General features: G+C 44.0%; 1 protein-coding gene across 4 annotated transcripts in view; it reads right to left on the bottom strand.

Moving 5' to 3' along the window:
• The window catches only part of LTBP1 (latent transforming growth factor beta binding protein 1), a 496,680-nt gene extending 470,977 nt beyond the window's left edge, over positions 1 to 25,703 (bottom strand). For 2 of the 4 annotated variants that reach the window (XM_089690181.1, XM_089690179.1), the window contains exon 1: positions 25,263 to 25,703. In XM_089690181.1, coding sequence (XP_089546307.1) covers positions 25,263 to 25,558 — 296 coding nt within the window. In that variant the 5' untranslated portion in view covers positions 25,559 to 25,703. The remainder of the gene's footprint in view (positions 1 to 25,262) is intronic. The other 2 variants (XM_089690180.1, XM_089690182.1) reach the window with 2 other exon arrangements.
• Positions 25,704 to 26,979: the final 1,276 nt, after the last annotated feature.

A 26,979-nucleotide genomic window follows, 5' to 3' on the forward strand; every position in this document is an offset into this window, starting at 1 on the left:
TGAAGATGGACTCAAAATCAACTCCCAAACCTACTGCCAGTTTTTGGAAGACACTTTCTTCAAGCAGTGGTACAGGAAAAAGTCGGCATCTTTCAAGAAGACCATGATATTTATGCAGAACAATGCTCCATGGCATGCATCAAAGTACCCCACTGTCTACTAGCTGGCCAGTAAAGGCCTTAAAGATAAAAGAATAATATAATGACATGGCCCCCTTCCTCACCTGACCTAAACCCTATTAAGTTGTAGGCCCTTCTAAAACGGGAGATTTATGGTGAAAGAAAACAGTACATCTCTCTAAACAGTGTCTGGGAGGCTGTGGTTGCTGATGCACAAAAAGTTGATCATCAACAAATCAAGAAACTGACAGATTCCATGAATGGAAGGCTTATGACTGTTATTGAAAAGAAGGGTGGCTATATTGGTCACTGATTTTTTTTTTTATTCAGAAATGTTCACTTGTAAATTTTGAGTAGTTTGTTTATTATTCTCACTTTAACAGATGAAAATAAACAAGCGAGATGGGAAAGTGTTCGTTTTTCATTTACTTGCATAATAATTCTGCACATTAATAGTTGCCCAATAACTGGACACTCATAAATATTCTCCTAAGAAAGGCAAAACCTAATTTTTACTTTCTTAAATATTCAGGTTTATTAACATTTTGGATTGACCGAGAGCACTGTAGTTGTTCAATAATGAAATGAATCCTCAAAAATACAATTTGTCTAATAATTGTGAACACAGTGTAGAGTCTGAATGGGGAGCAGTGTGGGTGGACTGTGGCTGTGTATGGGATGAATCAGACTCCTGGCCTGTCCATCTAACTATCCTGTACAGTGGATGGATCAGACCAGGGGTGAATCACACTTTACTGAGAACTACAGTGGGGAACATACAAGACTGGTGGCTGGAGGGATAGAGGGCACAGCAGCCACTGGTCTAATACAGGATATATGAAGAACATAGGGCTTTTCATAGAACAAAGAAGGCTGGGTTTCTGACTTCCAAGGGGACTTTTCACTGCAGCATCAATAAATTATTTAAAGGTATAGAAGCACCTGTATACTTCTACCAGAGTTCAGCTTTAAAACATATAGTCGTTTGTTAACAAAAAGATATATTATGTCATTCACATTAAGTTTCATTCCACTTCCTGGTATAGTAAAGCAGGCCATACATGGGTCGAATTCCAAACGATTTTTCGACCGAAAATCGAAAACATTGTTCGTTTTGTAATCCGATAGTGCCACCAATGATTTCGCAAATCGGTCGTTTTTCAAAAATTTTTCAGCAAGCCCCTTAAACGAAATGGGAAGGAACCACGAGAATCGTCCGGTTCCATTATCCCACTAACAGAGCAAAAATTGTCCGATTTTTCTTAGGTCCAATTTTCGAATGAAAAATCGTTCAAAAATCAACCCATGTAGGGCCGGCCTTAGACACGGGTGACAAAGTCAGGGCCTCACAGCTGCCACTTGAGAAGGCTATGTCAATGGTACCTTCCAGGGAGATCTCATTTATTAAATAAAAAAAAAGACTTTCTTGAGAGATCTCAGGAGAAAAGGCAGTTTTTATTCACAAACAAGATATAACACTAACAGGACTTCGAACAGAACATGCGTGAGATCTGGTGCACTGTAATCAGTGGGCTGCCACTGACAGTAAAGAAGAAGAAGCAGGCCATTAATAACCTTTTTTTTTAAATACTGGTTGAGGTTTTTTTGACTCGGGGTGGATGGACTGTTCGGACTGGGGAACGTACAGACAAGCAGCTAAATGTAACCGTGTGTGCTATTTTACAAAGATTTTTAGTGTTGTTAGTTTTATCAGGGGAATGGGGGGGGTCTACAAACAATATGGAGATTGTGGATAAAGACGGTCTACCTAAACAGCCACAAACAATTTTTCCCCTTTGGAAGTCAAACAAGTCACTTATTTTACTAATCACTCAAACTAATGCAGGCCATAGATGGGTCGAAAACCGGCCTTTTTTTAACAAAAAAATGGAAAATCGGTCGTTCAATAGGCCGACGTTACCACCAATGGTAAAAAAAAATTGGCTGATTTTCATCCCGTCTACGGCCGGCATTTAATTACTTCTGTCCCTGCAGAGAGCTCCGCTATTATATTTGACATTAAAAAGTATAGCGGTTGCAACATTGTATCTATTTGTATCCATTTCAGATAGATTTTTTTTATCGGATACAAATAGATACATTGTTGCAACCACAATACTTTTTCATGTCAAATATAATAGCGGACTGGAATTCTTTTTCTTTTTCTCCCTTTTCTTCTGCTTCTTTTTCTTCTTTCTCTTCTTCTTTTCTTCTTGCAGGTCACGGTTCATGCGCAGATTTTTTATCGGTAAAAAGATCGCCCGATTTGCCCATCATTGCCGCGAAAATCGGCCAATCAGCAAAATCAGCCAATTTTTTTCCCAACTTTACCGATAAAAAAAATGTGCCAAAATCCCGAAAAACGGCTGACCTATTAACCCACTAATGATCCGAAAATCGGCTGATTTTTTTTTCAGACGAAAAATCAGCCGATTTTCGACCCATCTATGGCCTGCATAACTACTGCTGGACACAATGTGGTTGATTTACTAAAGGCAAATAGACAGTGCAGTTTGCAGATGCACTTTGCAAGGGCATTAGCTCCAGGGCTTAGTAAACGAGGTGAAGCATCATTTTGAAAAAATACCCAATCACATGCAAGGAAAAAAAAAAAGCATTTTGCTTGCACATGATTGGATTATGGAAGTCAGCAGAGTTTCCCCCCATTTACTAAACTTTGGATCAAAGGCCCTTTGAGCTCTAGTTCACACTGATTGCATGTGATCCACACAGGAACCGCACAGCATTCCTGTGCACATCACGTGCGATTTCTGTGCGATGCAATTTGAGCCATACATTTTTTATGGCTCAAGTCGCACCGCATCCGCACCAAAATAGAGCATGACCCTTTTTTTTGTCCGCACGAGAAGTGGATCGCATGGGTGTTCACACTCATGCGAACCGATTCAGCACATCACACTGCGTTTTGAGAACCGATTTTGGGGTGTTGTTAACTTAAAATACACACCCGCAGTGGGGTGCGATTATGATGCAGTTCCGAAACCGCATAGAAACCCGTGCAAATTCAGCACCATATCAGTGTGAACCAGGGCTCAGAGTGTAACTGAATTTGCAAAAAGCAAAGTCTATTTGTCTTTACTAAATCAACCCCAATGTGTTGCACAAAGTGAATTGGCATGCAACTTAAGCTGGCCATAGGTGGTTTGAATCTCGGCCAGTTCAGCAGGGACCGGTCAAGATTTGATCCATCTATGGGCAGGCTGATTGTACTCAAGTCTATCCATCGATCAACTTGGGTACAGCCAGCATGTCGGATTTCTAGCATGCAATTATTGCCAGCGACTATATGTGTTCTCCGGCAGGTATGACTCCCCACTCAACTGCCAAGTTGAAGGGGGAATTGAGCAATTTTTTTCCCTGCAACCGCATCTGCAAAGCAATTCACATCATCTACGGCCTGCCATAGGCAGCCCATACATTTGTTTTTTTTTATTTAACCAGTGGGTTGAATGAAAAAAAATAGTCTGATTCCCCCATCCACATATTCATGCTGTGCTATGTGCCTTCCCTGCCGTTGTAGTACAATGATCAGTGCTTCCAGCTATAGCCAGCTTCACTGATCGAATGGGAAAAACACAACTGGCTGGTTGTACAGAAACTGATCAGTAGATCGACTTCTGTACAACCAGGATGCCCATACATGGATCGAAATCTGAACCATCTGAGCACAGATCCCTGCTGAACCATCTGAATTTCAATCCATGTATGGCAGGCGGCTTTAGAGAACACAAAACAAAGAAAAGATAAAGATAATGGCAATTTTTGTTTTTCTTTTAGTGTAACCTCCACAGATGAAATGAAGCCCTCTGACACTGGTGTTCACATTAGTTTGTAGGGAGTCGCCTTTTGTATTGTATTAAATGTAACCTTTGGTGAAAGTTACTGTCACCCGTCACAAAAACACAGCATGCGCACATAAACTGATATTTTGTTAGTTGGCTGCTTAATCTTATCTTCACATTAGTCTTCTTTTAATGCCCAGCTGCAGCTAGAATACTTAGGTGTAAAGTTTCTTTGGCAGGGCTTCTACTAAATACACTTTGAGGCTGTATAAATATAACACCTGTAGCCTGTTTGCCAAGTGATGTTTGCCAGTAATCACTCTCCACCGCCAGAAGGGACAGGCAGAAATTCAAACAACTAATGCAACAATGCCATCAAAGTACACCTTGTATAGTCATTGCAAAGAGGGCAAAATGTCAGAGGTCATGGGATTTAACTCATATATCACATCATCATCTCTTTGATTCAGGATCCAGCTACATGTCCACCCACTTTATGGAGTTAAGTCATGTGCTAAATGTTTCTGCTATTGATATAGAAGCAAACGTTACAGAAAAACACTTGTATTATTTAAATATACTTGCTAGTGCCATGAAAAGCAGCACAGTGGTTAAATTAGTACTTCCGCCTGGCAGTACTAGGGTTGTTGGTTTGAATCTCAGCCATGGCACCTACTGCCTGGAGTTTGCATGTTCTCTCTGTGCCTGCGTGGGTTTCCACCGGGTACTCCGGTTTCCTCCCACACTCCAAAGACATGCTGGTAGGTGAATTGGATCCTATCTAAATTGGCCCTAGTATGTGTATGTATGAATGTGAGTTAGGGACCTTAGATTGCACACCCCTTGAGGGTTAGGGACTGATGTGAATGTACAATATATATGTAAAGCGCTGCGTAAATTGACAGCGCTATATAAGTAACATAAATAAGTAAATAATAAAAATATTCCCTACACCAGCAACCTGAACCATCGATAAAAGGCAGGATGGATCCATGCTTTCATGTTGTTTACGCCAAATTCTAACCCTACTGTTGTTTTTCTGTCATCTTGAACCAGTCTGCCCATTCTCCTCTGACATCAACAAGGCATTTTCGTTCACACAACTGCCACTCACTGGATATTTTCTTTTTTTTGGACCATTCTCTGTAAACCCTGGAGATGGTTGTGCATGAAAATCCCAGTAGATCAGCAGTTTTTTAAATACTCAGAGCAGCACGTCTGGCACCAACAACCATGCTACGGTCAAAGTCACTTAAATCCCCTTTCTTCCCCATTCTGATGCTTGGTTTGAACTTCAGCAAGTTGTCTTCACCACGTCTACATGCCTAAATACATCGAGTTGCTGCCATGTGATTGGCTGATTAGCAATTTGTGTTACCAATTAATTGAACAGGTGTACCTAATACAGTGGCCGATGAGTGTACCTTTTAAGACAAAAAATACCTGCTGATCTCATCAGAAATGTAAAGTTCTTATATAAAGGTCAATTCACAGAGCTTATCAATTTCAACACTGTGGAAGTTTTAAAGTGAACCTGTGGCCAGGCTATGAACATTCAACTACTTATATAGAATAACATCAGGGGTCTTCAAACTTTGACCCTGCAGCTGTTGAGGTACTACAAGTCCCATCATGCCTCTGCCTCTGGTAGTCTTGCCTGTGGCTCTCAGAATCTTGCAAGGCCTCATGGGACTTGAAGTTCCTCAACACCTGGAGCACCATAGTTTGGAGACCCCTGTACTAAATGAATTTTAATACATGCCCTCACTGACCTATGTAGCAGCAGGCACTTGGGAACAATTCATTCTTAAGGTCCGTTCACACCATAATGAGTTAATAGCATACATCTTCACCTGCATTGAAGCTCTGTAGATGCGTATATGGTGTGTTACAATACAAAGTTAATTCCTTACAAGTCATACAGGACCTGTTTTAGTGCTCAGTGACAGCCAACTCATTTGCAGTAGGTTGCCTAACACAGCACACCTCAGCACACGCAAAGAGTCACAGAGCACTGTGTTGGCCTAGGGCTACACTTGCAATTAAACCTCTTGGTATTGACAAAACTAATTGTTGACAGTCAGATTATTAGTTCCACATTAATTTCAGTGTGCTGTACATGAGGTGACTCCCATTAAGGAGTAAATATCTCAGTAGCAAGGAGATTCAGGGCCGGTTCACAACACAATTCCTGTGTTCCAGATTTGTTTCTGCATGCACATTTTTTATTTGTTCCAGTACATTCTTGATGCATTTTTTATGCATTCCGGTGATTTTTCCACTCTTTTTTTTTTCATCTCTATTGAGGACACGTGTGTTCCAGTGCGATTTGCCATGCTCCAAAAGCATTCCATACAGCAAAAATGCAGCATTTTCTACTTTTGTCAACTGCACCAGAACACACTGCACTGGTGTGACCTAGGGCCATTAGAATCCATGTTAAACACTGTGAGTTTTTGATGCAGAATAAAACCACACTGGACTGCCTTTGGTGAGCCCTTAATCACCATTGTACAGGCTTATGATTTATGGGCCCTTAAAGTTAACAGCAGTAGTACTCCCTTCTACGAGCCTCCATCACACAGGTGATGACATCAGATTCCAATGGTAAGGAAAAGTTGATTCTTGCCGCTTGGATGATAGTTGCATGTGAACAGCAGCAGCCACTTAGCCTGTACATATTAAAGATGAGTTTCAGTTTCCCCCAAAAAATAAGTCAGCAGCTACAAATACTATAGTTGCTGACTTTTAATATAAGGACATTTACCTGTCCAGGGATCCAGTGCTGTCTTCACCCAACCCAATTCTTCAATTGGCTTCGGGTCCAGCCACCGCCATCTTAACTAAGGGAAAGCGGCACTGAAGCATTTCGGCTTTACAGCCGGTTTGCCACTGCCCATGTGCGAGCCGTGCTGTGTTTTGTGAATGGTCCCTCAGTCTTCTGGGACCTGTGATGTGTCCCAGAAGGCTGCAGGGGAGGGGCTGAACTTCTGCTCGGATTGCTGAAGTGATCCGACCGGAAGTGGGAGCAGGTGCCTTTCAAAAACATTTACCTGCTACCCCCCCCCCAAAAAAAAAGTGGCAATTGTCAAAGAGGAGGGAGTAGGATGCAAGCAAGCGGAATTTCCCCTTTTGGGTGACATTTCGCTTTAATGACAGGCTGAGAGGAATCACTATGTATTAAGTCAGATTGAGGGGCTCCAGAAATTCTGTTTAGAGTGGAGAAAACTAAGCTTTTGGTTTTCTTCGGGTTTTGTAAGAGCTTGGAATCTTCAAAGTAATTTGGGTGAGAAGAAGCATCTAATCCTGAACAATGTTTGTAGTGTTGATGCTGCGTGACACTGAATCCACTGCATTGGAAACCTGATGTAAGGTCCTTTACTTTTCCTTTTTCAATAAAAGTGGACCACAAGCCCTAAAAGTGTACTTCCCGGCTGCAGTACACTTACAAGCACTACACTTGAGCAACAATCCCCCAAAACATCACAGTATCCTCATAACCAGCAATTCCTGCAGATAGGGACAGATGTCCAAGCCTGGAAGCATCAGTCTGTGTCCAGGTTCACGCACATGTGCTTAAAGGAGAAGTACACCCAAAGCTCTTTTAGCTGTACTTCTCCAGTGGATCACAGGAGTTCAGTCTGTTCTGCACTCCTGTGAACCGTTTTTAGCTGACAGCGGGCTAAAGCGTGCTGTCGGCTGACGTCACTCAGCTGGTCCAAGCTGGGAAAGATCCCGACTTCAAAGTTGGGATCCACCCAGGGGTGGACTGACCATTCAAGCACTTGGGAACTGCCCGGGGGCCTGGGGTCAATAGGGGGCCCCATGAGATGCCCCTGGTACCTTTTTATAGGCTTTTTTGGGTGTGGTTTGAGTGTGGGCAAGGACACAGGGGCCCCATGATCCCCTATTGCCCGGGGGCCCCATGAGTTGTCAGTCCACCCCTGGATCCACCCCAGAGTCTGGAGTGTCACCTAGCTCAGCCTCTCAGTCTGCTGAGAGCCTGAGCCAGCTGCTCCTTCCACAGCCCAGCACTCCAGTGAGTGCTGGGGAGGCTGAGCAGAGCGCGATGACTGACAGTCCCACTGTCTGCTCAGAGTGGCTGTGAGAACTCAATAATCTGTAGTCATGTGATTGCTGAGTTCTCACCCTTACCCCTATGTGTATCTAATATACAGTACATTAAAGCGGAACTTCCAGTGGTATTAAAGGTTCAGCATTTTTTTTAAGAAAAAAAGCAAACATGTCATACTTACCTGCTCTGTGCAACGACTTTGCACAGAGCGACATTGGTCCTCTTCTTCTTGGCCCTCTGCCTGCAGTCCTTTCTTCCCCTCCTTGACCACTGACCCCAAAAGCAAGTCACTTGCTAAGGTGGCATTGTGAGTGCTCGTTCCCAAGTCCGGCTCTATGCGTCCATAAGACACATGGAACCATGGCTCTGCCCCGCCCCTTGCTCTCTCTGCATTGGCTCACTGGCTGTGATTGATAGCTGACCATTGGCTGCTTTCTCAGCCAATAAGAGGAAGTACTTGGACAGCCGAGGCTCTTGTGTACATCGCTAGATCGAGAGGGGGCTCACATAAGTATTAAGGGGGGGGGGGCCTGAACGGGGAGCAGCACACAAAAGGTTTTTTATTTTCATGCATAGACTAGTACACATGATCTAAAAATCATAGAAAAAATACCACTTTACCACGATAATCTGATCGGTAGTACACAGTTTGCCTGAAATTATTCGAAAGGTCAAGCATGAAAATGTTTCTTGTACAATACCAGATCATACAATTAGCATTTAGTCAGTACAGCTTTTGTCCGAACGTACAATACAAATACATTACAATACATGCCATCACTTCCAAATTTTTATTCTGTCCTATGAGAATTTTTGTGACTTTAGTAACCTTTAGTAACCTTTTTTTCACTATCAATATAAGACTAGCATGCGAAAAAAAAAAACAAAAAAAAAAAACGGATGATCATTCGCCCAATATTCTCATTGTGTGTACAAGGTTTAACTCTTTCAGTCAACACTGACTATTTTTAATCCTTATGTTGCTAATATTGGTAAATAGGTAGGAAAGTACAGCATATTTTTTACATAGTTAGTCTGGTTGAAAAAAGAAGACATAAGTCCATCTAGTTCAGTGGTTCTCAACCTTCCTAATGCCGCGACCCTTTAATACAGTTCCTCATGTTGTGGTGACCCCCAACCATAAAATTATTTTCTTTGCTACTTCATAACTGTAATTTTGCAGTGGGAGGAGTAGTGCCACGTCACTGGTGTCAGTGAGAGGAGTAGTGCCACATCACTGATGTCAGTGGGAGGAATAGTGTCCCATCGTTGGCATCAGTGGGAGGAATAGTGCCCCATCATTGGTGTCAGTGTGGGAGGAATAGTGTCCCATCGTTGGCATCAGTGGGGGGAGGAATAGTGCCACATTGTTGGTGTCAGTGGGAGGAATAGTGCCCCATCATCGGTGTCAGTGTGGGAGGATTAGTGCGCCATCATTGGTGTCAGTGGGGGGGGGGGAATAGTGCCCCATCATTGATACTAGTGTGGAGGGGAATTGTGCCCCATCATTGGTGTCAGTGGGGGGGGGTAGTGCCCCATCATTGGTGTCAGTGGGGGGAGGAATAGTGCCCCATTGTTGGTGTCAGTGGGGGGAGGAATAGTTCCCCATCGTTAGTGTCAGTGGGGGGGGGGGAGGAAATAGTGCCCCATCATTGGTGTCAGTGGGAGGAATAGTGCCCCATTATTGGTATTAGTGACACCAATGATGGGGCACTATTCCTCCTACTGACACCAATAATACTTACCTTGCTGACTCCTGCTCCAGGCTGGGCTTGCTCCCTCCCTCCCTCTCCCATCTACAGCCAGCATACCTGGCTGCAGCAGCACCATCTGCACGCTACAGACACTTACCTGTCAGCTGTCTTCCTTCTCTGGCCGCTCCCTTGCTCGATCTTCTTTGATCTTCGCGCTGCTGCTCGGCTCCTCCTCCTCGCCGGTGATTGGCCGCCTGTGTGCCTCTCCTGAGCTACAGTTCCGGTGGCCAATCATTGGCGAGGAGGCGGAGCTGTTGAGTGATCCCGGGGATGTGGCCAGATGACAGGGGCGGCATGTCATCCCGCGCACACATCACGTCCAGGGAAATGTGGACGTATCTGCATGTGGGCGGACCCTCCTGGAGACTGATAGAGGAGCGGTGTCTCGGTTCCTAAGACCATCGGAAATATGTGTTTTTCGATGGTCTTAGGAGACCCCTGTGAAAGGGTTGTTCAACCCCCAAAGGGGTCATGACCCACAGGTTGAGAACCGCTGATCTAGTTCAATATATATATAATCCTATATACATAATCCTATACCCACAGTTGATTCAGAGGAAGGCAAACAAAACTTCAGAAAACCATGATCCAATTTGATTTAGCAGGGGAAAAAAATCCTTCCTGATTTCCCAAAAGGTAATTGGATATTCTCTGGATCAACTTTACCTATAAATATTAGTATCCAGTTATATTATGTGCATTTAGGAAATAATCCAGGCCTTTTTTAAAGAAATCTACTGAACTGCTCAGAACCAGCTCTTGAAGGAGTCTATTTCACATTTTCACAGCTCTTACTGTGAAAAAGCATTTCCGTATTTGGAGATTAAATCTCTTTTCCTCCAGACTTAAAGAGTGCCCCCTTGTCCTCTGTGATATCCTTGAAGTGAATAACTCACCAAGTTCACTATATGGACCAACAATGTATTTATACATTGATCATATCCCCTTAATATCCTCTTCTCAAGAGAGAATAAATTCAGTTCCTCTAACATTTCATCATAGCTGAGCTCCTCCATGCCTTTTATCAGTTTGGTTGCCCTTCTTTGCACTTTCTCCAGTTCCCTGATAACCTTTTTGTGAATTGGTTCCTAAAACTGAGCTGCATATTCTAGATGAGGTGTTACTAATGATTTGTACAGGGGTAAAATTTTATCTCTCTCCTACTTGTTTTAACGTTTTTTTTTACATTTCTTAAGTTCCATCTTGATTTCCGTGCCTAGGCACATGATGTCATACCTCCCAGGAGTCTTCAGGAGAGGAGTAGGGGTTTTCTCAGCTAAGCACACTCTCCTGCCTGCCTGCCGGAGCAAAGGGCAAATGGATTCCAGGAAGTAAATACATGAATCATCTGCCCTTACTCAAGATGGCCACGGCCAGAAATGCTAGTACTGCAACATGATTTTGTAGCAAAATACAGCATGGAGACATGAGCGGATGAGGGAGTTTTTTTTTAATATTAAACATGAATTAAACAGCATTTTTGGTTTTTGGTGCTCAGATGAAGTGATGTTCCACTTTAAACTAACTTAGTACATGTATCCAAGAACCATCCACTCTAGTTCTCACTATATGTATACAAGGTATCTACTTGTTTCGACTTTTTCCACTATTAAGACATATACTAGTTGCAAGCTGTGCTTCCTCCATTCCTTGCTGTATATATGCAAGATGCATGCACAGCACACCTTGCTACAGGTATCCAAGACTCCAGCACTCCGTTACTTACTACATGCATCTAAGTGGAATCCACTCTAATCCTAGTTCTATACATAAAAAGCTCCACATACGTCACCACACACTGCATGTGTCCAAGCTACACTTACGTCATCCCATACTACAGGTATCCAAGCTATATCCAATCCAATCCTCTTTTGACGTATGAAAGTTGAATTTACTATATCCTATCCTATATTCTATTTACACAGCATCATTATCAAATATAGCTTTACGCTCCCATAACACCCAGATGGTTAAATGTAGTTACAATTGAAAACTAACAATATTAGGCACACATTGTCTGAGACATGTGATACTTTACAAGGAAAACCAGAGGGCCATAACTCATTGTACACAGTATTCAGTATCGGGGGTCATGACTTCATTTCTTCCTTATTCTCCTACTAAATATCCACAGTCAAAAGAAATGATCCCACAATGAATCTAGTCCTATAGTGGGTAATTAACACCTTTTGTTGTTTCTCACAGCCAGCAAAGTCCCACCAACAGAAAGAGTGCCCACAACCATAAAAACAAACACAATTCAAAGAGCCCAGGGAAAGTTGACAAATCCTTTGCTAATCCCTCTTTCCTGACATCCCTGCTCTCTCTCTATCCCTGTAGATCCAGATATCCATCAGATTCCCCCACTACCTGGACAAAGCATTCCTTTGTCTTCCTATCAAAACTCCCACAGGATATCTGTGCTGCCTCACCTAGCAGTGATAAACACTGCAGTCCATCAGGAGATCCTGGATGTGGTCACCCCAATGGCATCTAAAGGAGGGGTTTCGCTGGCATTCCTCAGAACACTAGTTTTTTTGGGGAGATTTTTGTCCTTTTTGCCTCATCCCTACCTTTATTTGGTCCAACATGGCAGTATAGCATTAGAAAGCAAACTGTGTGTTATGGTGGCCTTTTTCCTGTCTTCCTTTTACTGCGTGGCATGGCCAATCTAGTACACAAACTTGAATTCCACTGACTTCAATGTCCGGAAAAAACTGATTCATGCCCAATACGAGTCTTCTGATTAGCCCCCCTGGCAATTTCAAGCATGTGCAGGAGGTGGAGCACCGGTCAGCTGCTTAAATCAGATAGCAGCCTTCTGTGGCAGGATCTTGCTGTGCCACTGAATGGTGTCTTCCTGCACCTCAATCCACAGGCAGCCTCATCCTTGGCAACATTGTATTTGAGGGTACCTCACCGCTTCTTGTCACATTTTTGGGTGAACCTCCCACCTTACTAATGTTTTTGTTTTGTTTTTTGACAGTGAGCACTATGAGTAACAAACCTCCCTCTCAAGATCATCCCTTACAGAGAAGCTAGGAGAGAACTGCTAAAGACCTCAGAGGATTGCTACTGATGAGATACTTAGGTAGCCTGGTCATTTAAACATTTTATGCCTTCTGTATTTGTAGCCAACAGCACTACCATAGCTACTCAAAGATAGACACCTTCTAGAAGACACAAGCCTGCCCCCCTTAGATCTTACTCCAGAAAGACATTTGTCACATCATCAGAGGAAATACAGATACAGATCTCCTTCACAAAGGCTTTCATCTTCTAGTTCTTATTACTGCCTTCATCACGCCCCTCCTTGTCTGGAGGGCACTTGGTCTTGCCCTAATAGGGAACTATGAGGCAAATCTATTTGCAAGATATGTTTCCAAGAAGCAACAAAGTATAGAGAAGCAGATAATCAGCGTGTGGCCTCCCTGTTCACCAGGTAGTTTAAATGTCCTTTAAAAATGTTGCTAAATCCAATTAAGCTACAAGCTTGACTGCTCCCCCTTGGCAGTATCCAGCAACCACTGTCTAGTCACAGAAGCCAGAAGATCATAAAAAGTTTCAAGAATTGTCAGGATCAGATGATCGCAGTGAGAGTTTCTCAGGGCAAAGAGCTCAGCCCTATGTTAACACATTGTCAAGGGAAGATATTGCAGAGGTACATTGAAAAACAAAAAAACAAAAAGAAAAAAACAATGCCTCTAAAAACCTTAAAGACATGCTATTTTCTTTTAATTAATTAATGAAATTTGGTATATGATCTTGGAAGAGTGTGTTAGGGTGGACAGGAAATTGCCCCTAAACAATAGTTTCTCCAAGATCTATCCCTTTAAAGAACAAAACAACTAAGAATCTAACTTTGCCTCTATTAGTTGACATGGTCTTACTGAGGACAGCAAAGCATATTACTCTGCCATTAGATGATGCAGTGTCCTTCAAAAATGTTTTGAACAGACAAAATTTGGAAACAAACTTTATTTTGCTATCTCTAAAATGACTGGTGATATATCTGGCTTTATCCTTCAGGACCGTCATCTGCTAAGACAGAAAAGTCCTCAGTTCTAACAGGAAAGAAGAGTCACACTTACAGGCCAGGAAGAGAGTTTTGCACACTGGAATAGCACTGAATTCCTCTTTGGAAAAGTCCTTTAAAGCTAGCACTTCGAGCAGTCAGGATTCTCAGAAGTCCTGTCAAAGATACGCCCATTCAGGCCTGCCAGGTAGGTGCCACATTGGCAAGGTTTTGGCAGACCTGTGCAGACTGTATCAGAGACCCTTGATCTCTACCTACAATCTCACATGGCTATGCTTGGAAATCTCTCAGGATTCCTTATTCAGTTTGTGCCAACAAAGATACCCTACAAAAGAGAAAAATTCTTCATCCGTATGTCAGAATGCTGAGTTTGAAGTGAGCTATGTTCTGGTGCATGAGATCAGGAGTGAGTATTCCCTCATCTTTATGGTAAGGAAGAGGACAGGAGACTGGAGGTCTGTCATAGGTTTGCAGAAACATTATTCAGAAGGAACACTTCAAACACTAGGGAAGTTCAGCTGGTTGATCAATTGGAAAAAATCTAATTGGCACCCTCACAAGACCTTGTTTATTTGGTAGCTCTCCTGAATACAGTTCAGAATACAATCTCCCTTCACCTTAAGAAGATTCTGTTGATCAGGAACCAAGTACTTCTTGCCCTAGGCACATCTTCCTTCACAGCCTCACTTTGCTTGGTGATCACTGACAACATTGTGTCAGTCTCATCACTGGTCAAGTGGCACAGTGGTGAATGTAACTTTTTCATAAGAAATGTTTAGAACAATCAAACACAGAGAGGCTGCAACAGAAGAGCTATATAATTAAGCAATGAAGAAGGGTGGTGGTGAATGAGGGTGAAGAACTTGCAAATTATGCATTCACTTCTGGTGAACTGGCTTTTTATGACAACGAATGCCAGTGAGTGTGGCTGGAAGGCTCATTGCAATGGGGGAAAAAGCCCAAGGCAGATAGCACATCTCTGCAAAGGAGTTAATCTCTAACATGCTAAAGTTAAGGGCAACATTTCAGAAACGCTTAGCTTTTAGATATCTAGTCCAAGACAAACCAGTGATGTTCATAAAGGACAACACCACTGCAGTAGCATATATCAAAACACAAGGGGTTACCCGAAACTACACCCAATTGCAGGAAATCTCTGAATGCTGTCTTTAGCACACAGCAATCTTCAGGACCTGTCGGCTGTTTCTCTTCTGGGTTCATTCAACACACAAGCATCTCAAGGCATTTCCTAGACAACAACGAGCAGAAGCCTAAAGTTTTCTCAGAACAGGATCTCTTTGCCTCCCCCATCAACTCCAAGCTTCTTAGGTCTTACAGCAGATCCTGCAGGCAGTGGGTTCAGATGCTTTGTCTTTTCGATGGGACTTTCAGAGGGCATACGCATTTCCACTGGTCATTTATCAATTCTTGAAGAGGCTGAGGGAAAAGAAAAGGTTTGCATTCTAGCAGTGATTCATACTGGCTGAAGTGGCAATGTTTCCCATTGTCACTTCAACTGAACATTCGACACCGGTACCCTTCAAGGCCGGGCCCATTCATGCACTATGTCCTCTCATTCATTCCTGTGAAGAGTCAGTCTAGAATACAAGCTCTTGCTCCAGAGCTCTTTGTATGAATGGATTAGAGTGGAGGGGAAGTATGCAGGCTGGAAAGAGTTTGACAAGCATTGAATCCAGTTATATCTCACTGGATTGGGGACATGTGAGTATAAGACTGGGACAGGGGCTAAGGGCAGGGCAGAATACACATATGTGTAACTGAAGTTACACTTTAAATGAATGAGAAATATACAAAAGCTGAATTTCATTTTCATGAATTTGAGTAAAGCCACATGGCTCTGCTTTCAATTAATGCCTCCTTTGTTATCAGACATGTATAGTATACTGGTAACATGGAGCAGACATTCCTAAACACCGCATTACCGTCTGACATAATCGTAACCAAAACTTTCTAGGGTCGACACAAAAATGAAAACTTCAAAGCATGAATAGAATTCAGCATCTCCTATATATACTGTATTGATAAAACTAAACAAGGTTAAACAAAATCTAATTAGTCCACATATTTATTAGGGAACATACAGTATTTACCCAGGTAATTGGACTATTTTTTATTTGTCTTTTACCCCTTGATGCTGACGTAACACAAATATGCGCCCTTACAGAACTGGGCTTTTTCCGTGGGGCCGCATATTTGCATAGCTGTCTTTGTGCTGGGAGCGCGCCGCACAGCACGCTCCCAGCACAAAGACCACAGTGTCACTGAGAGCCCAGGGTCCTGTTCTAATGATCAGGACCGGGGACTTCCGATTCCAGGTCACATGATTGCTGTGAAAGTCTCTGATTGGCTATCACAGTGATCAGTCGTTGTACAGCCCGGCCCCCTGTTTTTTTTCCCTCTCTATGAATGGAGGAGAGAGATACATTGTTTCTCTCTAACTCCTAGCATTAAGGGGAAAAAATAAATTTGTAAAAAAACAAAAAAACCTAGATCAAGGTTTGATCTAGTTCAGTGCCAGGGTTAGTGTTTGGGTCAAGGTCAGGGTCAAAGGTCAAGGTCAAAGGTCAGGCTCAAAGGATAGGATTTAAAAAAAAATATCAGTGTCAGTTACTGTCAATGTCAGTGTGTTTTAGGTAAAAAAAGATAAACACAAAATGCGCACTATTGTTTCTGGGCTGTACTATGGGTACAAACAACAAATAACATACTGTACACATATATGGTATTGCTGTGATCGTCAAGAGCTGGAAATTTATTTTGGGTTGTTCTTTGGTGGTAGGTTATGGTAGTAACAAGGTACAATTCACCTGGATGTACAAAGTAGTTGTGATGATATATATGGTTTTACTAACATGTCAACGTTGCAAAATTGTGCTTAGGCATTTAGATTTGTTTTACCCTTAGGCATGAAGGGATTAAAGATAATAAAAGCAATATCAATAAGTACGAGGGACATTCAAGTCAAACCAGGACTTTTCATTTTACAGGTATAAAAAGAGATGCTAGCGTGGCGGTACTTCATGCAGTAGTAAGTGGCAAAGGTGTCCTGTTACTGATAGGCGGCATACATTTCGCAGGCCAATCCAGAGACCATTATTCAAAATGGCAGACAACAGTATTAGTGCTTGGAACAGTTTCTTGTGAACGATGGCGTAAAATCCGCCAGAAGACACGGTGATGAGACGCTCAGCCGCAGTAAGACATTTAAATGGTGTAAACGTTTCAAAGAAGACAATCCCGGCCATGGTGGTTCCCAGCCCAAAGCAGTCTCTCCTGCGAACATTCAGCACGTGAAATGCCTGATCCTGGATAATCAACGCATAACCTGTCGTGAAATTGCACAAGAGACAAATCTTTCTGTGGAAACAGTGAACACAATGATGACAAAGTGAAGCAGGCTGTCCTAGGATGGTTCAGGCATATTGACAAATCTTTCTATGCCGAAGCTTTCCAGGCATTATTTAAATGCTGAGATAAGTGTATAAATGTAGCAGGGGAGTATGTAAAAAAAATAAATGCAGTTTCCACTCCTTTAAATTTGTTCTTCTATTATATAAACTCAAAAGTCTCGGTTTGATTTGAACACCCTTTGTATATTTTAAAGGATTGTGAACTTGCATAATGGGTGACTAAAGCAAATATAACAGGCTTACTGTATATGTAAAGCATCTAAGATATGTTAATGAGGAGTGTAATCCCCTGGCACCTGCTGGTATATCTGTAATCTGGAAAATAATGTGGTTCAACAAGTGTTGCGAAACAATTTGGACTTCTTTGCCTCAGGTACAAATAGACACTCTCACTCCTTAGCTTATCTCTGGGACATCAGGCACATTATTGGCGGATGGAATGGATACAGAATGCAATCCCTTAACAGCACTGATACACATGTTAAGCATTCTGCTTCAGTGATTACAGGATGCTAGAAATGATACCCAGATGTCTGAAATGCAGACTTTCTTGGTTATATGGAGACTTTAAAAAAAGACATCAACCCTTAGAATCTCTATGTTCATTTCAGTGTCTCCAGTCTGCAATTAGTGGAAATATATACAGGAGCCAACTGAGAAAAAAGTCACAATTAACACACTCATTTTGACGGTTTCATCCACACGTGTACAGCAATTCTGTCCACTTGCTCTGGCCTTATGTTGACTAAGATTAAAATACTGCAAAACTATTTAACTGACTTTTTTTTGCTGAAAAATTCACATTTCATTGTAACTCCCATGAAGACGAGCTTGAATAGAAGATTCTGCATTTTGTTTTTGCTAATTCTTTAACCTGCTTGTCGAATTTTATCAATTGCTTTTTTTCTACTTTCTGTGTTGTTTATAGAATTGAAATATTTAAAATTTTCCCTCAAAGTTGGGAAAAGTGTAGCAAATAAATAATTATTATTTTATCAAACTTCATTAATGTGTCTTGTGCTTTACAGTCAGTAGGGCTGAATCTGCCTAAGGGCTCATGTATGAGGGGCGTTTGGAAAACTCTTCTGAACGATGGAATCTGACTGCTGGAAAACGTAGGTTATAAAACATCAATTTAGCTGCGTTTATGCGTGTTTGCGTTCAGAAGCGTTTTTAAAAGATAACCTCAGGAGACCTTCCCAAATGCCCAGAATGCACTGAAAAATAGTAACAAATTAACTATTTCAGACATTTTGAGAGGAATAGAGAGAGTAGAAGCAGAGCGAGCAGTATGTGTTGAGATAACCTGTCTTTTGTGGTTGTATTCACTATGGATCCCATCATGAGCATAATGCGGCATGTTCTACCATTTTTTCCTTCACGCAAAACCTGGAACTTAATGCGCTGGTCTACTAGGTCCATTTGAATACATGGAAAATGCTTTGCATGCATTTCTGATGATGAAAAAAGGCTCTGGACAGCATCTGGACATGGAACAGTTAAAAAACGCTTCTAAATGCAAACGCATATAAACGTGGTTAACCACGATTACAAGCGTTTGCACGTGTTTACAGGCATTTGGCGTTTGAAACGCCGGTAAAATCTACTCCTGAACGCAAGTTTAGTGCATTCAAACGACTGTAAACTCAACTGCCTGTAAATGACTGTGTGTACATGGGCACATAGGAAAACTTCTGTTTAGCAGCTGCAGTGTACATGAGCCCCAAGGCTCCTTCACACATTATTATTATTATTATTATTATACAGGATTTATATAGCGCCAACAGTTTGCTCAGCGCTTTACAGTATAACGGGAGACAATACAGCAACAATACAGTTCAATACAAGAGGGTTAGGAGGGCCCTGCTCCTTGGAGCTTACAATCTAAGACATGTATATTAACGTGTGGCATTTAGTGTATCAGCATCAATTGCTTTAAGACATCCCAGCCATTTGGTGCACAATGTTTCAAAAACTGGAAATTTAATTTTTTTTTAATGCACAACAATGCACAGATGGTCCCCATCTGCATGTTGTGGTGAGCTGTAGCACATGCATATTGGAGTGCGTTTGTGTTCCATTGGAACTACAATGCACGGCACCACTGAGAGTGCAGTAGCACGCACTGCAGTAAAGTATAGTATAAAGCTCCTTCTACAGTGTGTTACTGTAACTCACAGATGTGAAGCCAGTCCAGGGCCCGGGGTCAGTAGGGGGCCCCATGAGATGCCCCTAGTACCTTTTTCATAGGCTTTTTTGAGTTTGGGCAAGGACACAGGGGCCCCATGATCTCCTATTGCCCGGGGGCCCCATGAGTTGTCAGTCTGCCCCTGAGCCAGTCTTAAACTGTCCTTGTAAAAACAGAAAGATAAACTTAGATTGTAAGCTCCAAGGGCCCTCCTAACCCTCTTGTATTGAACTGTATCATTACTGTACTGTCTCCCTTTATATTGTAAAGTGTTGAGCAAACTGTTGGCGCTATATAAATCCTGTATAATAATAATAATAATTATAAACTAACTGTAAAACAAGAGGTTCTCTACCTATCAATGGCCTATGTGTTGAAACACTGCAACAATGTTGCAACCAGGCTAATAAAATGAATGCACACTCCATGTGTATGTGGAATACCTGCGCTCCCACTATGCGCAATGGTCCTTGCCACTAGGTTGTACATCACTAAGGGCCCTTTTACACTAGAATGCAGTGTGGGAAATCTGCGTTCCCATGAAGCTTCCCGCACTGCATTCCAGTGACACTGCAGGTGTCAGTGCAAAGTTAACGACCCCCCAAATGCAGGTCGTAAATGCAGTGCATTTGCCCACACCGGGTCATATGGTAAAAAAGTACCATGCGATCCAGTTACCATGCGTTTCAAAAATGAGTACACATAGTACTTTTGGTGCTATGCAGTCTCAGCCCATTCAAAATGAATGAGCTGAAATTGCTCTGCACAGAACTCCATGTGCATCGCACAAGAACCGCACAGCGTTCCTGTGATTTACATGTAGTTTCTAGTATGAATAGCCCTAATGGGGGCGTGGGGGGGGGTGAAAGTTTTCCACCAACCGTAAGGTCATAGCAGCTTTTCAACACATGAGTCAAGGGAACAGAAAAATAGGACCTCTACCTTTCTAAGTAATTCCTCCTTCTGTTTTGACCTTAAAGTGACAGGGTCATTTAAAAAAATCACAAATGTAAACAACGCACATCCAACAACAATGAGCGAATTGTTTTAGTAAGATACCATACAGTAACCAACCATGTAAAAATAGGGACTCAGCGAGCACTAAAAAAAATGGAGCAGCACATGCACTAAAAAGGAAACCATAAAACCTTCTAAAATATTGTAAAACATGTAGTGCAGCGCTAAAATATATGAACTAAAAATAATATCAAAGGTATAAATTAATATAAATATAGACGCCTGAGGCTAAAAATGGTGAAACCTTAATAATAAGGACACTTGATATATATAATATCCAATCCAAACATACAATAAAAACTGGAATAAATGTTCAGTATGAGTACAGGAAAATATAATCAGGATTGGTGACTCTAGTAATCCCAGTAAACCTACCCTCCTCACCTTTAGGCGCACCCTGAAAACCCATCTCTTCAGAGAAGACTACCTCGCCCTCACCTAACTGCTGATCTCCTCCGCTCTCCCCACCACTCCATCCCCCACAGCTTTTTCCTCCTGTACCACTCTCCCCTCCCTCCTAGATTGTAAGCTCCAAGGAGCAGGGCCCTCGAACCCCTCGTGTATTGTATTGTATTGTTACTGTACTGTCTCATGTATTGTCTCCCACTGTAATGTACAGCGCTGAGCAAACTGTTGGCGCTATATAAATGCTGTGTAATAATAATAATCCCAGTGAAGCATATAATGGTAAAATTACGCACTCACCAGATGCGCAATTTACATGCGCAGTAATAACATCATATACACCAGAGGTCCCCTCTGTCCTGGAAAGGATGCATTCTGGGATAGGTAAACTCTTCCTTGGGTATGGGCAGTGGGATGTCGCCTCTAGAGGTCCCCTTAATAGGTAGGCTGCAGTGGGGGGTCAGCAATGGTAGGCTGCCATGATATCCAATCAGAAATCAGATTTCAAGAGCTTGGAGAAAGCAGACTCATAGAAGGTGATTTGTGATTGGTTACTATAGGTGACATTTTTCTTTCCAATACTATACCTAAAGCGATTAGACAAAAAAAAAGCATGTTTCTTGCGGGCCTCTCTAGTTCTAAAAAATGCTTCCCTTCTGATGCAGAATCCACTGTATGCTTCCTGGCAAGTCAGAAATCTATCCACAGAAACATGAGCGGTGAGATGTCTTCATTCTTGGAGCATGTGCCTAGCTGAAAAGAAAGTTAGAGCAACTGCGTTTCTATGGAAACCTGGGACAGTGTACAGCAGCTTCTGCATTGGAAGGTGACAACATTTTATTCTCAGTCCTGATTCACACTGATGCGGTGCAGAATTTTCAGCATTTTCAGAATTGCACCCCGTTCATGCGAACCGCTGCAGGTGTGTATTTTAAGTTACCAACACCTCGAAAGCGGTTCGCATAACGTGATGCGATATGAAGAATCAGATCGCATAGGTGCAGGGGCGGACTGACAACTCATGGGGCCCCCAGGCAATAAGGGATCATGGGGCCCCTGTGTCCTTGCCCAAACTCAAAAAAAGCCTATGAAAATGGTACCAGGGGCATCTCATGGGGCCCCCTACTGACCCCGGGCCCTCGGGCAGTGCCCGAGTTTCCAAATGGTCAGTCCGCCCCTGGGTGTGAATACCCATGCAATCCGATTCTATTGCGGAGCCAAAAAAGGGTCCTGAATGTATCTGGTGCAGGTGTGGTGTGAATAGAGCCATACAAAATGTATGGCTCCGATCGCACCGCACACAAAACGCATGTGGTTTGCACAGGAATGCGGTGTGGTTGCTGTGCGAATCACATGCGATATACGGAGCCGCACGTATGTGAACCCAGGCTAAAAGGACTAGAGAGGACTGGGAGGGAAGACATTTATTTTTTCTGTCTAGCCATACATTTATTGTTGTAGAGAACTCTCAGAGGACATACAGTTTGCAATGTGTCTCTGATATGCAGACTTCCACTAAGTTCCCTACGTTTTCTGACTGCTCTGCAAAGTTTATGTACTGTATGTGGCTGTCTAAATCTCTATCCTTCCGCTTGCAGGCTGAACAAAAGAAATCTAACAAAATACAGAATCTGCACTAAGAGCACAGATGGGCAAATCCCCCCTGCCAGCGACTGCATTTTGACAGCTGTCAGCATACCCAAAGAGTGCCTGCTTCTTTTTGGATGCAGGCGCTGTTTGGCTGACAATTTTGACAGGCTTCTAAGGCAAAAGCTGAGTGAGCAATCAACTTTTGTTGAATGGAGCAGTACTGGCAGGCCATACAATGCTTGAATTTCAGTTGAGTCAGCAGAAATTGGCAGAAACTAACACAGTGAATGGACAGCTTAAAGTATTACTAAACCCACAACAGTAAAATCAGTCTGTATATGCAGTAAAGCATGCTTGTTATACTCACTGTGGAACCTAATCCTCTGCATTGTGTAAAAAAAACTGTTTGATCCGGTTTTCTCTGCCCCTCCTCTTGCTCAAATATCCACAAACTGTAGCCACATGCACATGCTCAGTTTAGTGTGTATTGCTAGTGAGGTTTTTTCTTGGGAGAGTGCATGTGATCAGCACAGGGCCAATCGGCACTGTCCAGACAGAGTTGCAGAGGTTTTGCATCCTACTAGAGCAGAAAGAAAACTCCTCCTACATGATTTAACCAGTGCTCTGCTGGACACTGATAGAAGTCACAAGACTGCTCTAACTGCTGATGAGAAAAAGTATTTAGCAGTTTATATTTACTAAAATAATTGTATTTCCATGTTGTGTGTACTGTGTGAGACCAGATATAGTTAATACACAGTCCTGGGTTTAGTAACACTTTAAGAGCTCATGCACATGGCCATGAAAAACGCAGCATTTTTATCAGTAAACCAATTTTATATAGTGTGGTTTTCTATGGGCCAATGCACACAGCTGCATAAAGATCAATGAACTTCAGCCCTGCAAATGGAGCGTATTTGACGTTGTACACATTTGTGCTAAAGTTTGCATTCATACAGCACAAATACAATCGGTTAGGGTACAAGAGCTGCCTGTACCCTAGCAGCAAGTTAGCAAAAAGAGGCCTGCATCCTAGCCATGGAGGGTGTTAGGTGGCAATAACTGCCTGCATCCCAGCAACAAAGGAAGATAGGCAGCAATAGCCACTTGCCACTTGTGTCCTAGCAACTGAGGACATTAGGTGGTGATAGCTGTCTACATTCTAACAATGGAGGACACTAGCCAACAATAGCTTCCTGTGTCCTAGCAACAGATTATACGAGCCTGCAACAGCCGCCTGCATCCTAGTAACAGAGGAAGCTAGGCAGCAATAGCCGCTTTATTATTTGTGTCCTAGCAACTGAGAACATTAGGTAGTGATCGCTGTCTACATCCTAAAAATGGAGAACATTACCCGGGTATAGCTTCCTGTGTCCTAGCAACAGATTATACGAGCCTGCAACAGCCGCCTGCATCCTAGTAACAGAGGAAGCTAGGCAGCAATACCCGCTTTATCATTTGTGTCCTAGCAACTGAGAACATTAGGTGGTGATAGCTGTCTACATCCTAATAATGGAGAACACTACCCGGGTATAGCTTCCTGTGTCCTAGCAACAGATTATGCTAGCCTGCAACATCCGCCTACATCCTAACAACAGAGGAAGCTAGGCAGCAATAGCCACTTTATCACTTGTGTCTCAGCAACTGAGAACACTAGGTGGTGATAGCTGTCTACATCCTAACAACGGAGGACACTAGCTGGGTATAGCTTCCTGTGTCCTAACAACAGATTATTCTAGCCTGCAACAGTTGCTTTCATCCTAGCAACAGAGGAAGCTAGTCAGCAATAGCAACTTGTGTCCTAGAAACTTAGGACACTATGTGGTGATAGCTATCTACATCCTAACAATGGAGGACACTAGCCGACAATGGCTTCCTGTGTCCTAGCAACAGATTATGCTAGCCTGCAACATCCGCCTGCATCCTTACAACAGAGAAGACTAGGGGACAATGGCTGCCTGCATCCTAACAACAGAGAAGACTAGGGGACAATGGCTGCCTGCATCCTAACAACAGAGAAGACTAGGGGACAATGGCTGCCTGCATCCTAACAACAGAGAAGACTAGGGGACAATGGCTGCCTGCATCCTAACAACAGAGAAGACTAGGGGACAATGGTTGCCTGCATCCTAACAACAGAGAAGACTAGGGGACAATGGCTGCCTGCATCCTAACAACAGAGAAGACTAGGGGACAATGGTTGCCTGCAACCTAGCAACCAATAGGCTTAATTAAAGCAGAACTAAACTTTCAAGAACTGCAACCAGGTAGGCCTTTTATTGCAGAATAGACATGCAATGTTTCTTCTACAATGAAAGAAACCTACTTGCCTCCTTTGGAATGAACACACGTGCAGCTCAGTTTACATTCCGGCATGGCGCCTGTGTGCTGGGATGGCCGCACTCCTGCACAGAAGAGCCCAGCATCTGGAAGAAGCCAGGTATGACGGTCTAGTACGCCAGACAGTTGAAGGAAAGGTAAGTAGCAGCGAGTTTAGCTCGGCTTTAATGTCGCATGCATGTAAGTGTTGCTGAAACTTTCCTAAGTATGGCGCACTTTTTACGCAGGACCTAGTTGCCATGTCTTCATATGGCTGAGTACTGCAAGGCAGGGAAGTAGTCATAGTGATATGATAGAAGAATCTCAACATCTGCCCTCCCAGAGAGGAAGGCTTCCCCCCCTCCTCCATTCACTCTCCCCCCCCCCCTTCCTCCATTCACTCTTCCACCACCCCCCCTCCTTGGACCCAGCTCCTCTATGACTCCTCTCCATTCATAAGTGTCATCCACCTGCCCCTCCATAGATCGGACCCCCCAGCCTCCCTCCCCCACAGCGTCCTCTCACCCCTGGAGCTTGTGCTGCATCTGCTGGAGGCTGGCAGTCCTGTGCGGGTTGTCCTGGATGGAGCTCCGAGTCATGGAGAAGAGCCGAGCTCCGCTGACAGCCGCCTTGTCCGCCCCGACCGGCTGCCTGTGGAGCAGAGCCGGGCTCATCCTCCTGGTCTGCTCCTGAGGGGGGATCCCCGGGGGGCCCGGCTGCAGCACATAGGTGACCCGGGAGATCCTCTCCAGACTGGCCAGCACTGTGGAGGAGAGGCAGAGCAGAGCGCACACTGCGACCCCCCACCTGTTCGGAGCCATGGCCAGTCCTGTGTGTGACTCTCCAGCCTGGTGGATGGGATGCCTTTTCCTCTCCTCACACTCCGTGCCCCCTCCTCCTCCTCCTCTCTCTGTTCCAGCCAAGAAAAGAAACTCCTCTTGTCCCAGGAAAACTTCACACAACGCTGAGCTGGTGGAGGCAGCTAACAGGCATGACTGGAGGGGGGGAGAGGAGAGAAGAGGGGCGCCGGGGGAGGGGCAGATCAGGGGATCCTATGAGGAGTGGAGAGGGGGAGCAGAGAGAGGGGAGTCAGAGGAGAGGGGGCAGGTCAGGAGATCCTGTGAGGAGATGAGAGGGGGCGTAGAGAGAGAACTGGGGAGTCAGAGGAGAGGGGGCAGATCAGGGGATCCTATGAGGAGGGGAGAGGGGGCAGATCAGGGGATCCTATGAGGAGAGGAGAGGGGGCAGATCAGGGGATCCAACGAGGAGAGGGGACAGATCAGGGGATCCTATAAGAAGAGGGGGAAGATCAGGAGATCCTGAGAGGAGAGGGGGCAGATCAGGGGATCCTATGAGGAGAGGAGAGGGGGCAGATCAGGGGATCCAACGATGAGAGGGGGCAGATCAGGGGATCCTATGAGGAGAGGAGAAGGGGAAGATCATGGGATCATACGAGGAGAGGAGAGGGGGCAGACCATGGAATCCTATGAGGAGAGGGGCAGATCAGGGAAATCTATGAGGAGAGGGGGCAGACCATGGAATCCTATGAGGAGAGGGGCAGATCAGGGAAATCTATGAGGAGAGGGGGCAGACCATGGAATCCTATGAGGAGAGGGGGCAGACCATGGAATCCTATGAGGAGGGGGCAGATCAGGGGATCCTATGAGGAGAGGGGGGAACAAAGAGAGAGGAGAGGGAGTAAGAGAAGGAGGAAGGGAGAGTGGGCAGATAAGGGGCTCCTATGAGGAGTGGGGAGTCAGAGGAGGGGAGAGGGGGCAGATCAGAAGCTCCTATGAGAAGGAGGGGAGAGGAGGCAGATCAGGGTCTCCAATGAGGAGGAAGAGAGGGGCTGATCAGGGATTCTGATGAGGAGTGGACAGGGAAAGTGGGGAGTCAGAGGAGGGGAGAGGGGGCAGATCAGGGGCTCTGATGAGGAGGAGGAGAGGGGCAGATCAGGGACTCCAATGAGTAGTGGACAGGGGGAGCAGAGAGAGTAGGGGGGAGTAAGAGAAGGAGTAGGGTAGAGAGGGCAGATCAGGGGCTTCAATGAGGAGGAGAGAGGGGGCAGATCAGGGGCTCCTATGTGGAGGAGTAGAGGGGGAGCAGAGAAAGGAGAGGGGGCAAATCAGGGACTCCTATGAGGAGGAGAGGGGGAAAATCAGGGCTCTGATGAGGAATAGATGGGGAGTGGAGAGAAGAGTGGGGAGTAAGAGGAGGGGGCAGATCAGGGGCTCCTATGAGG

This window comes from Staurois parvus, unplaced genomic scaffold (genome assembly GCF_062004578.1).
Source record: "Staurois parvus isolate SC_StPar_1 unplaced genomic scaffold, SC_StPar_1.0 ptg000520l, whole genome shotgun sequence".
Lineage (NCBI taxonomy): Eukaryota > Metazoa > Chordata > Amphibia > Anura > Ranidae > Staurois > Staurois parvus.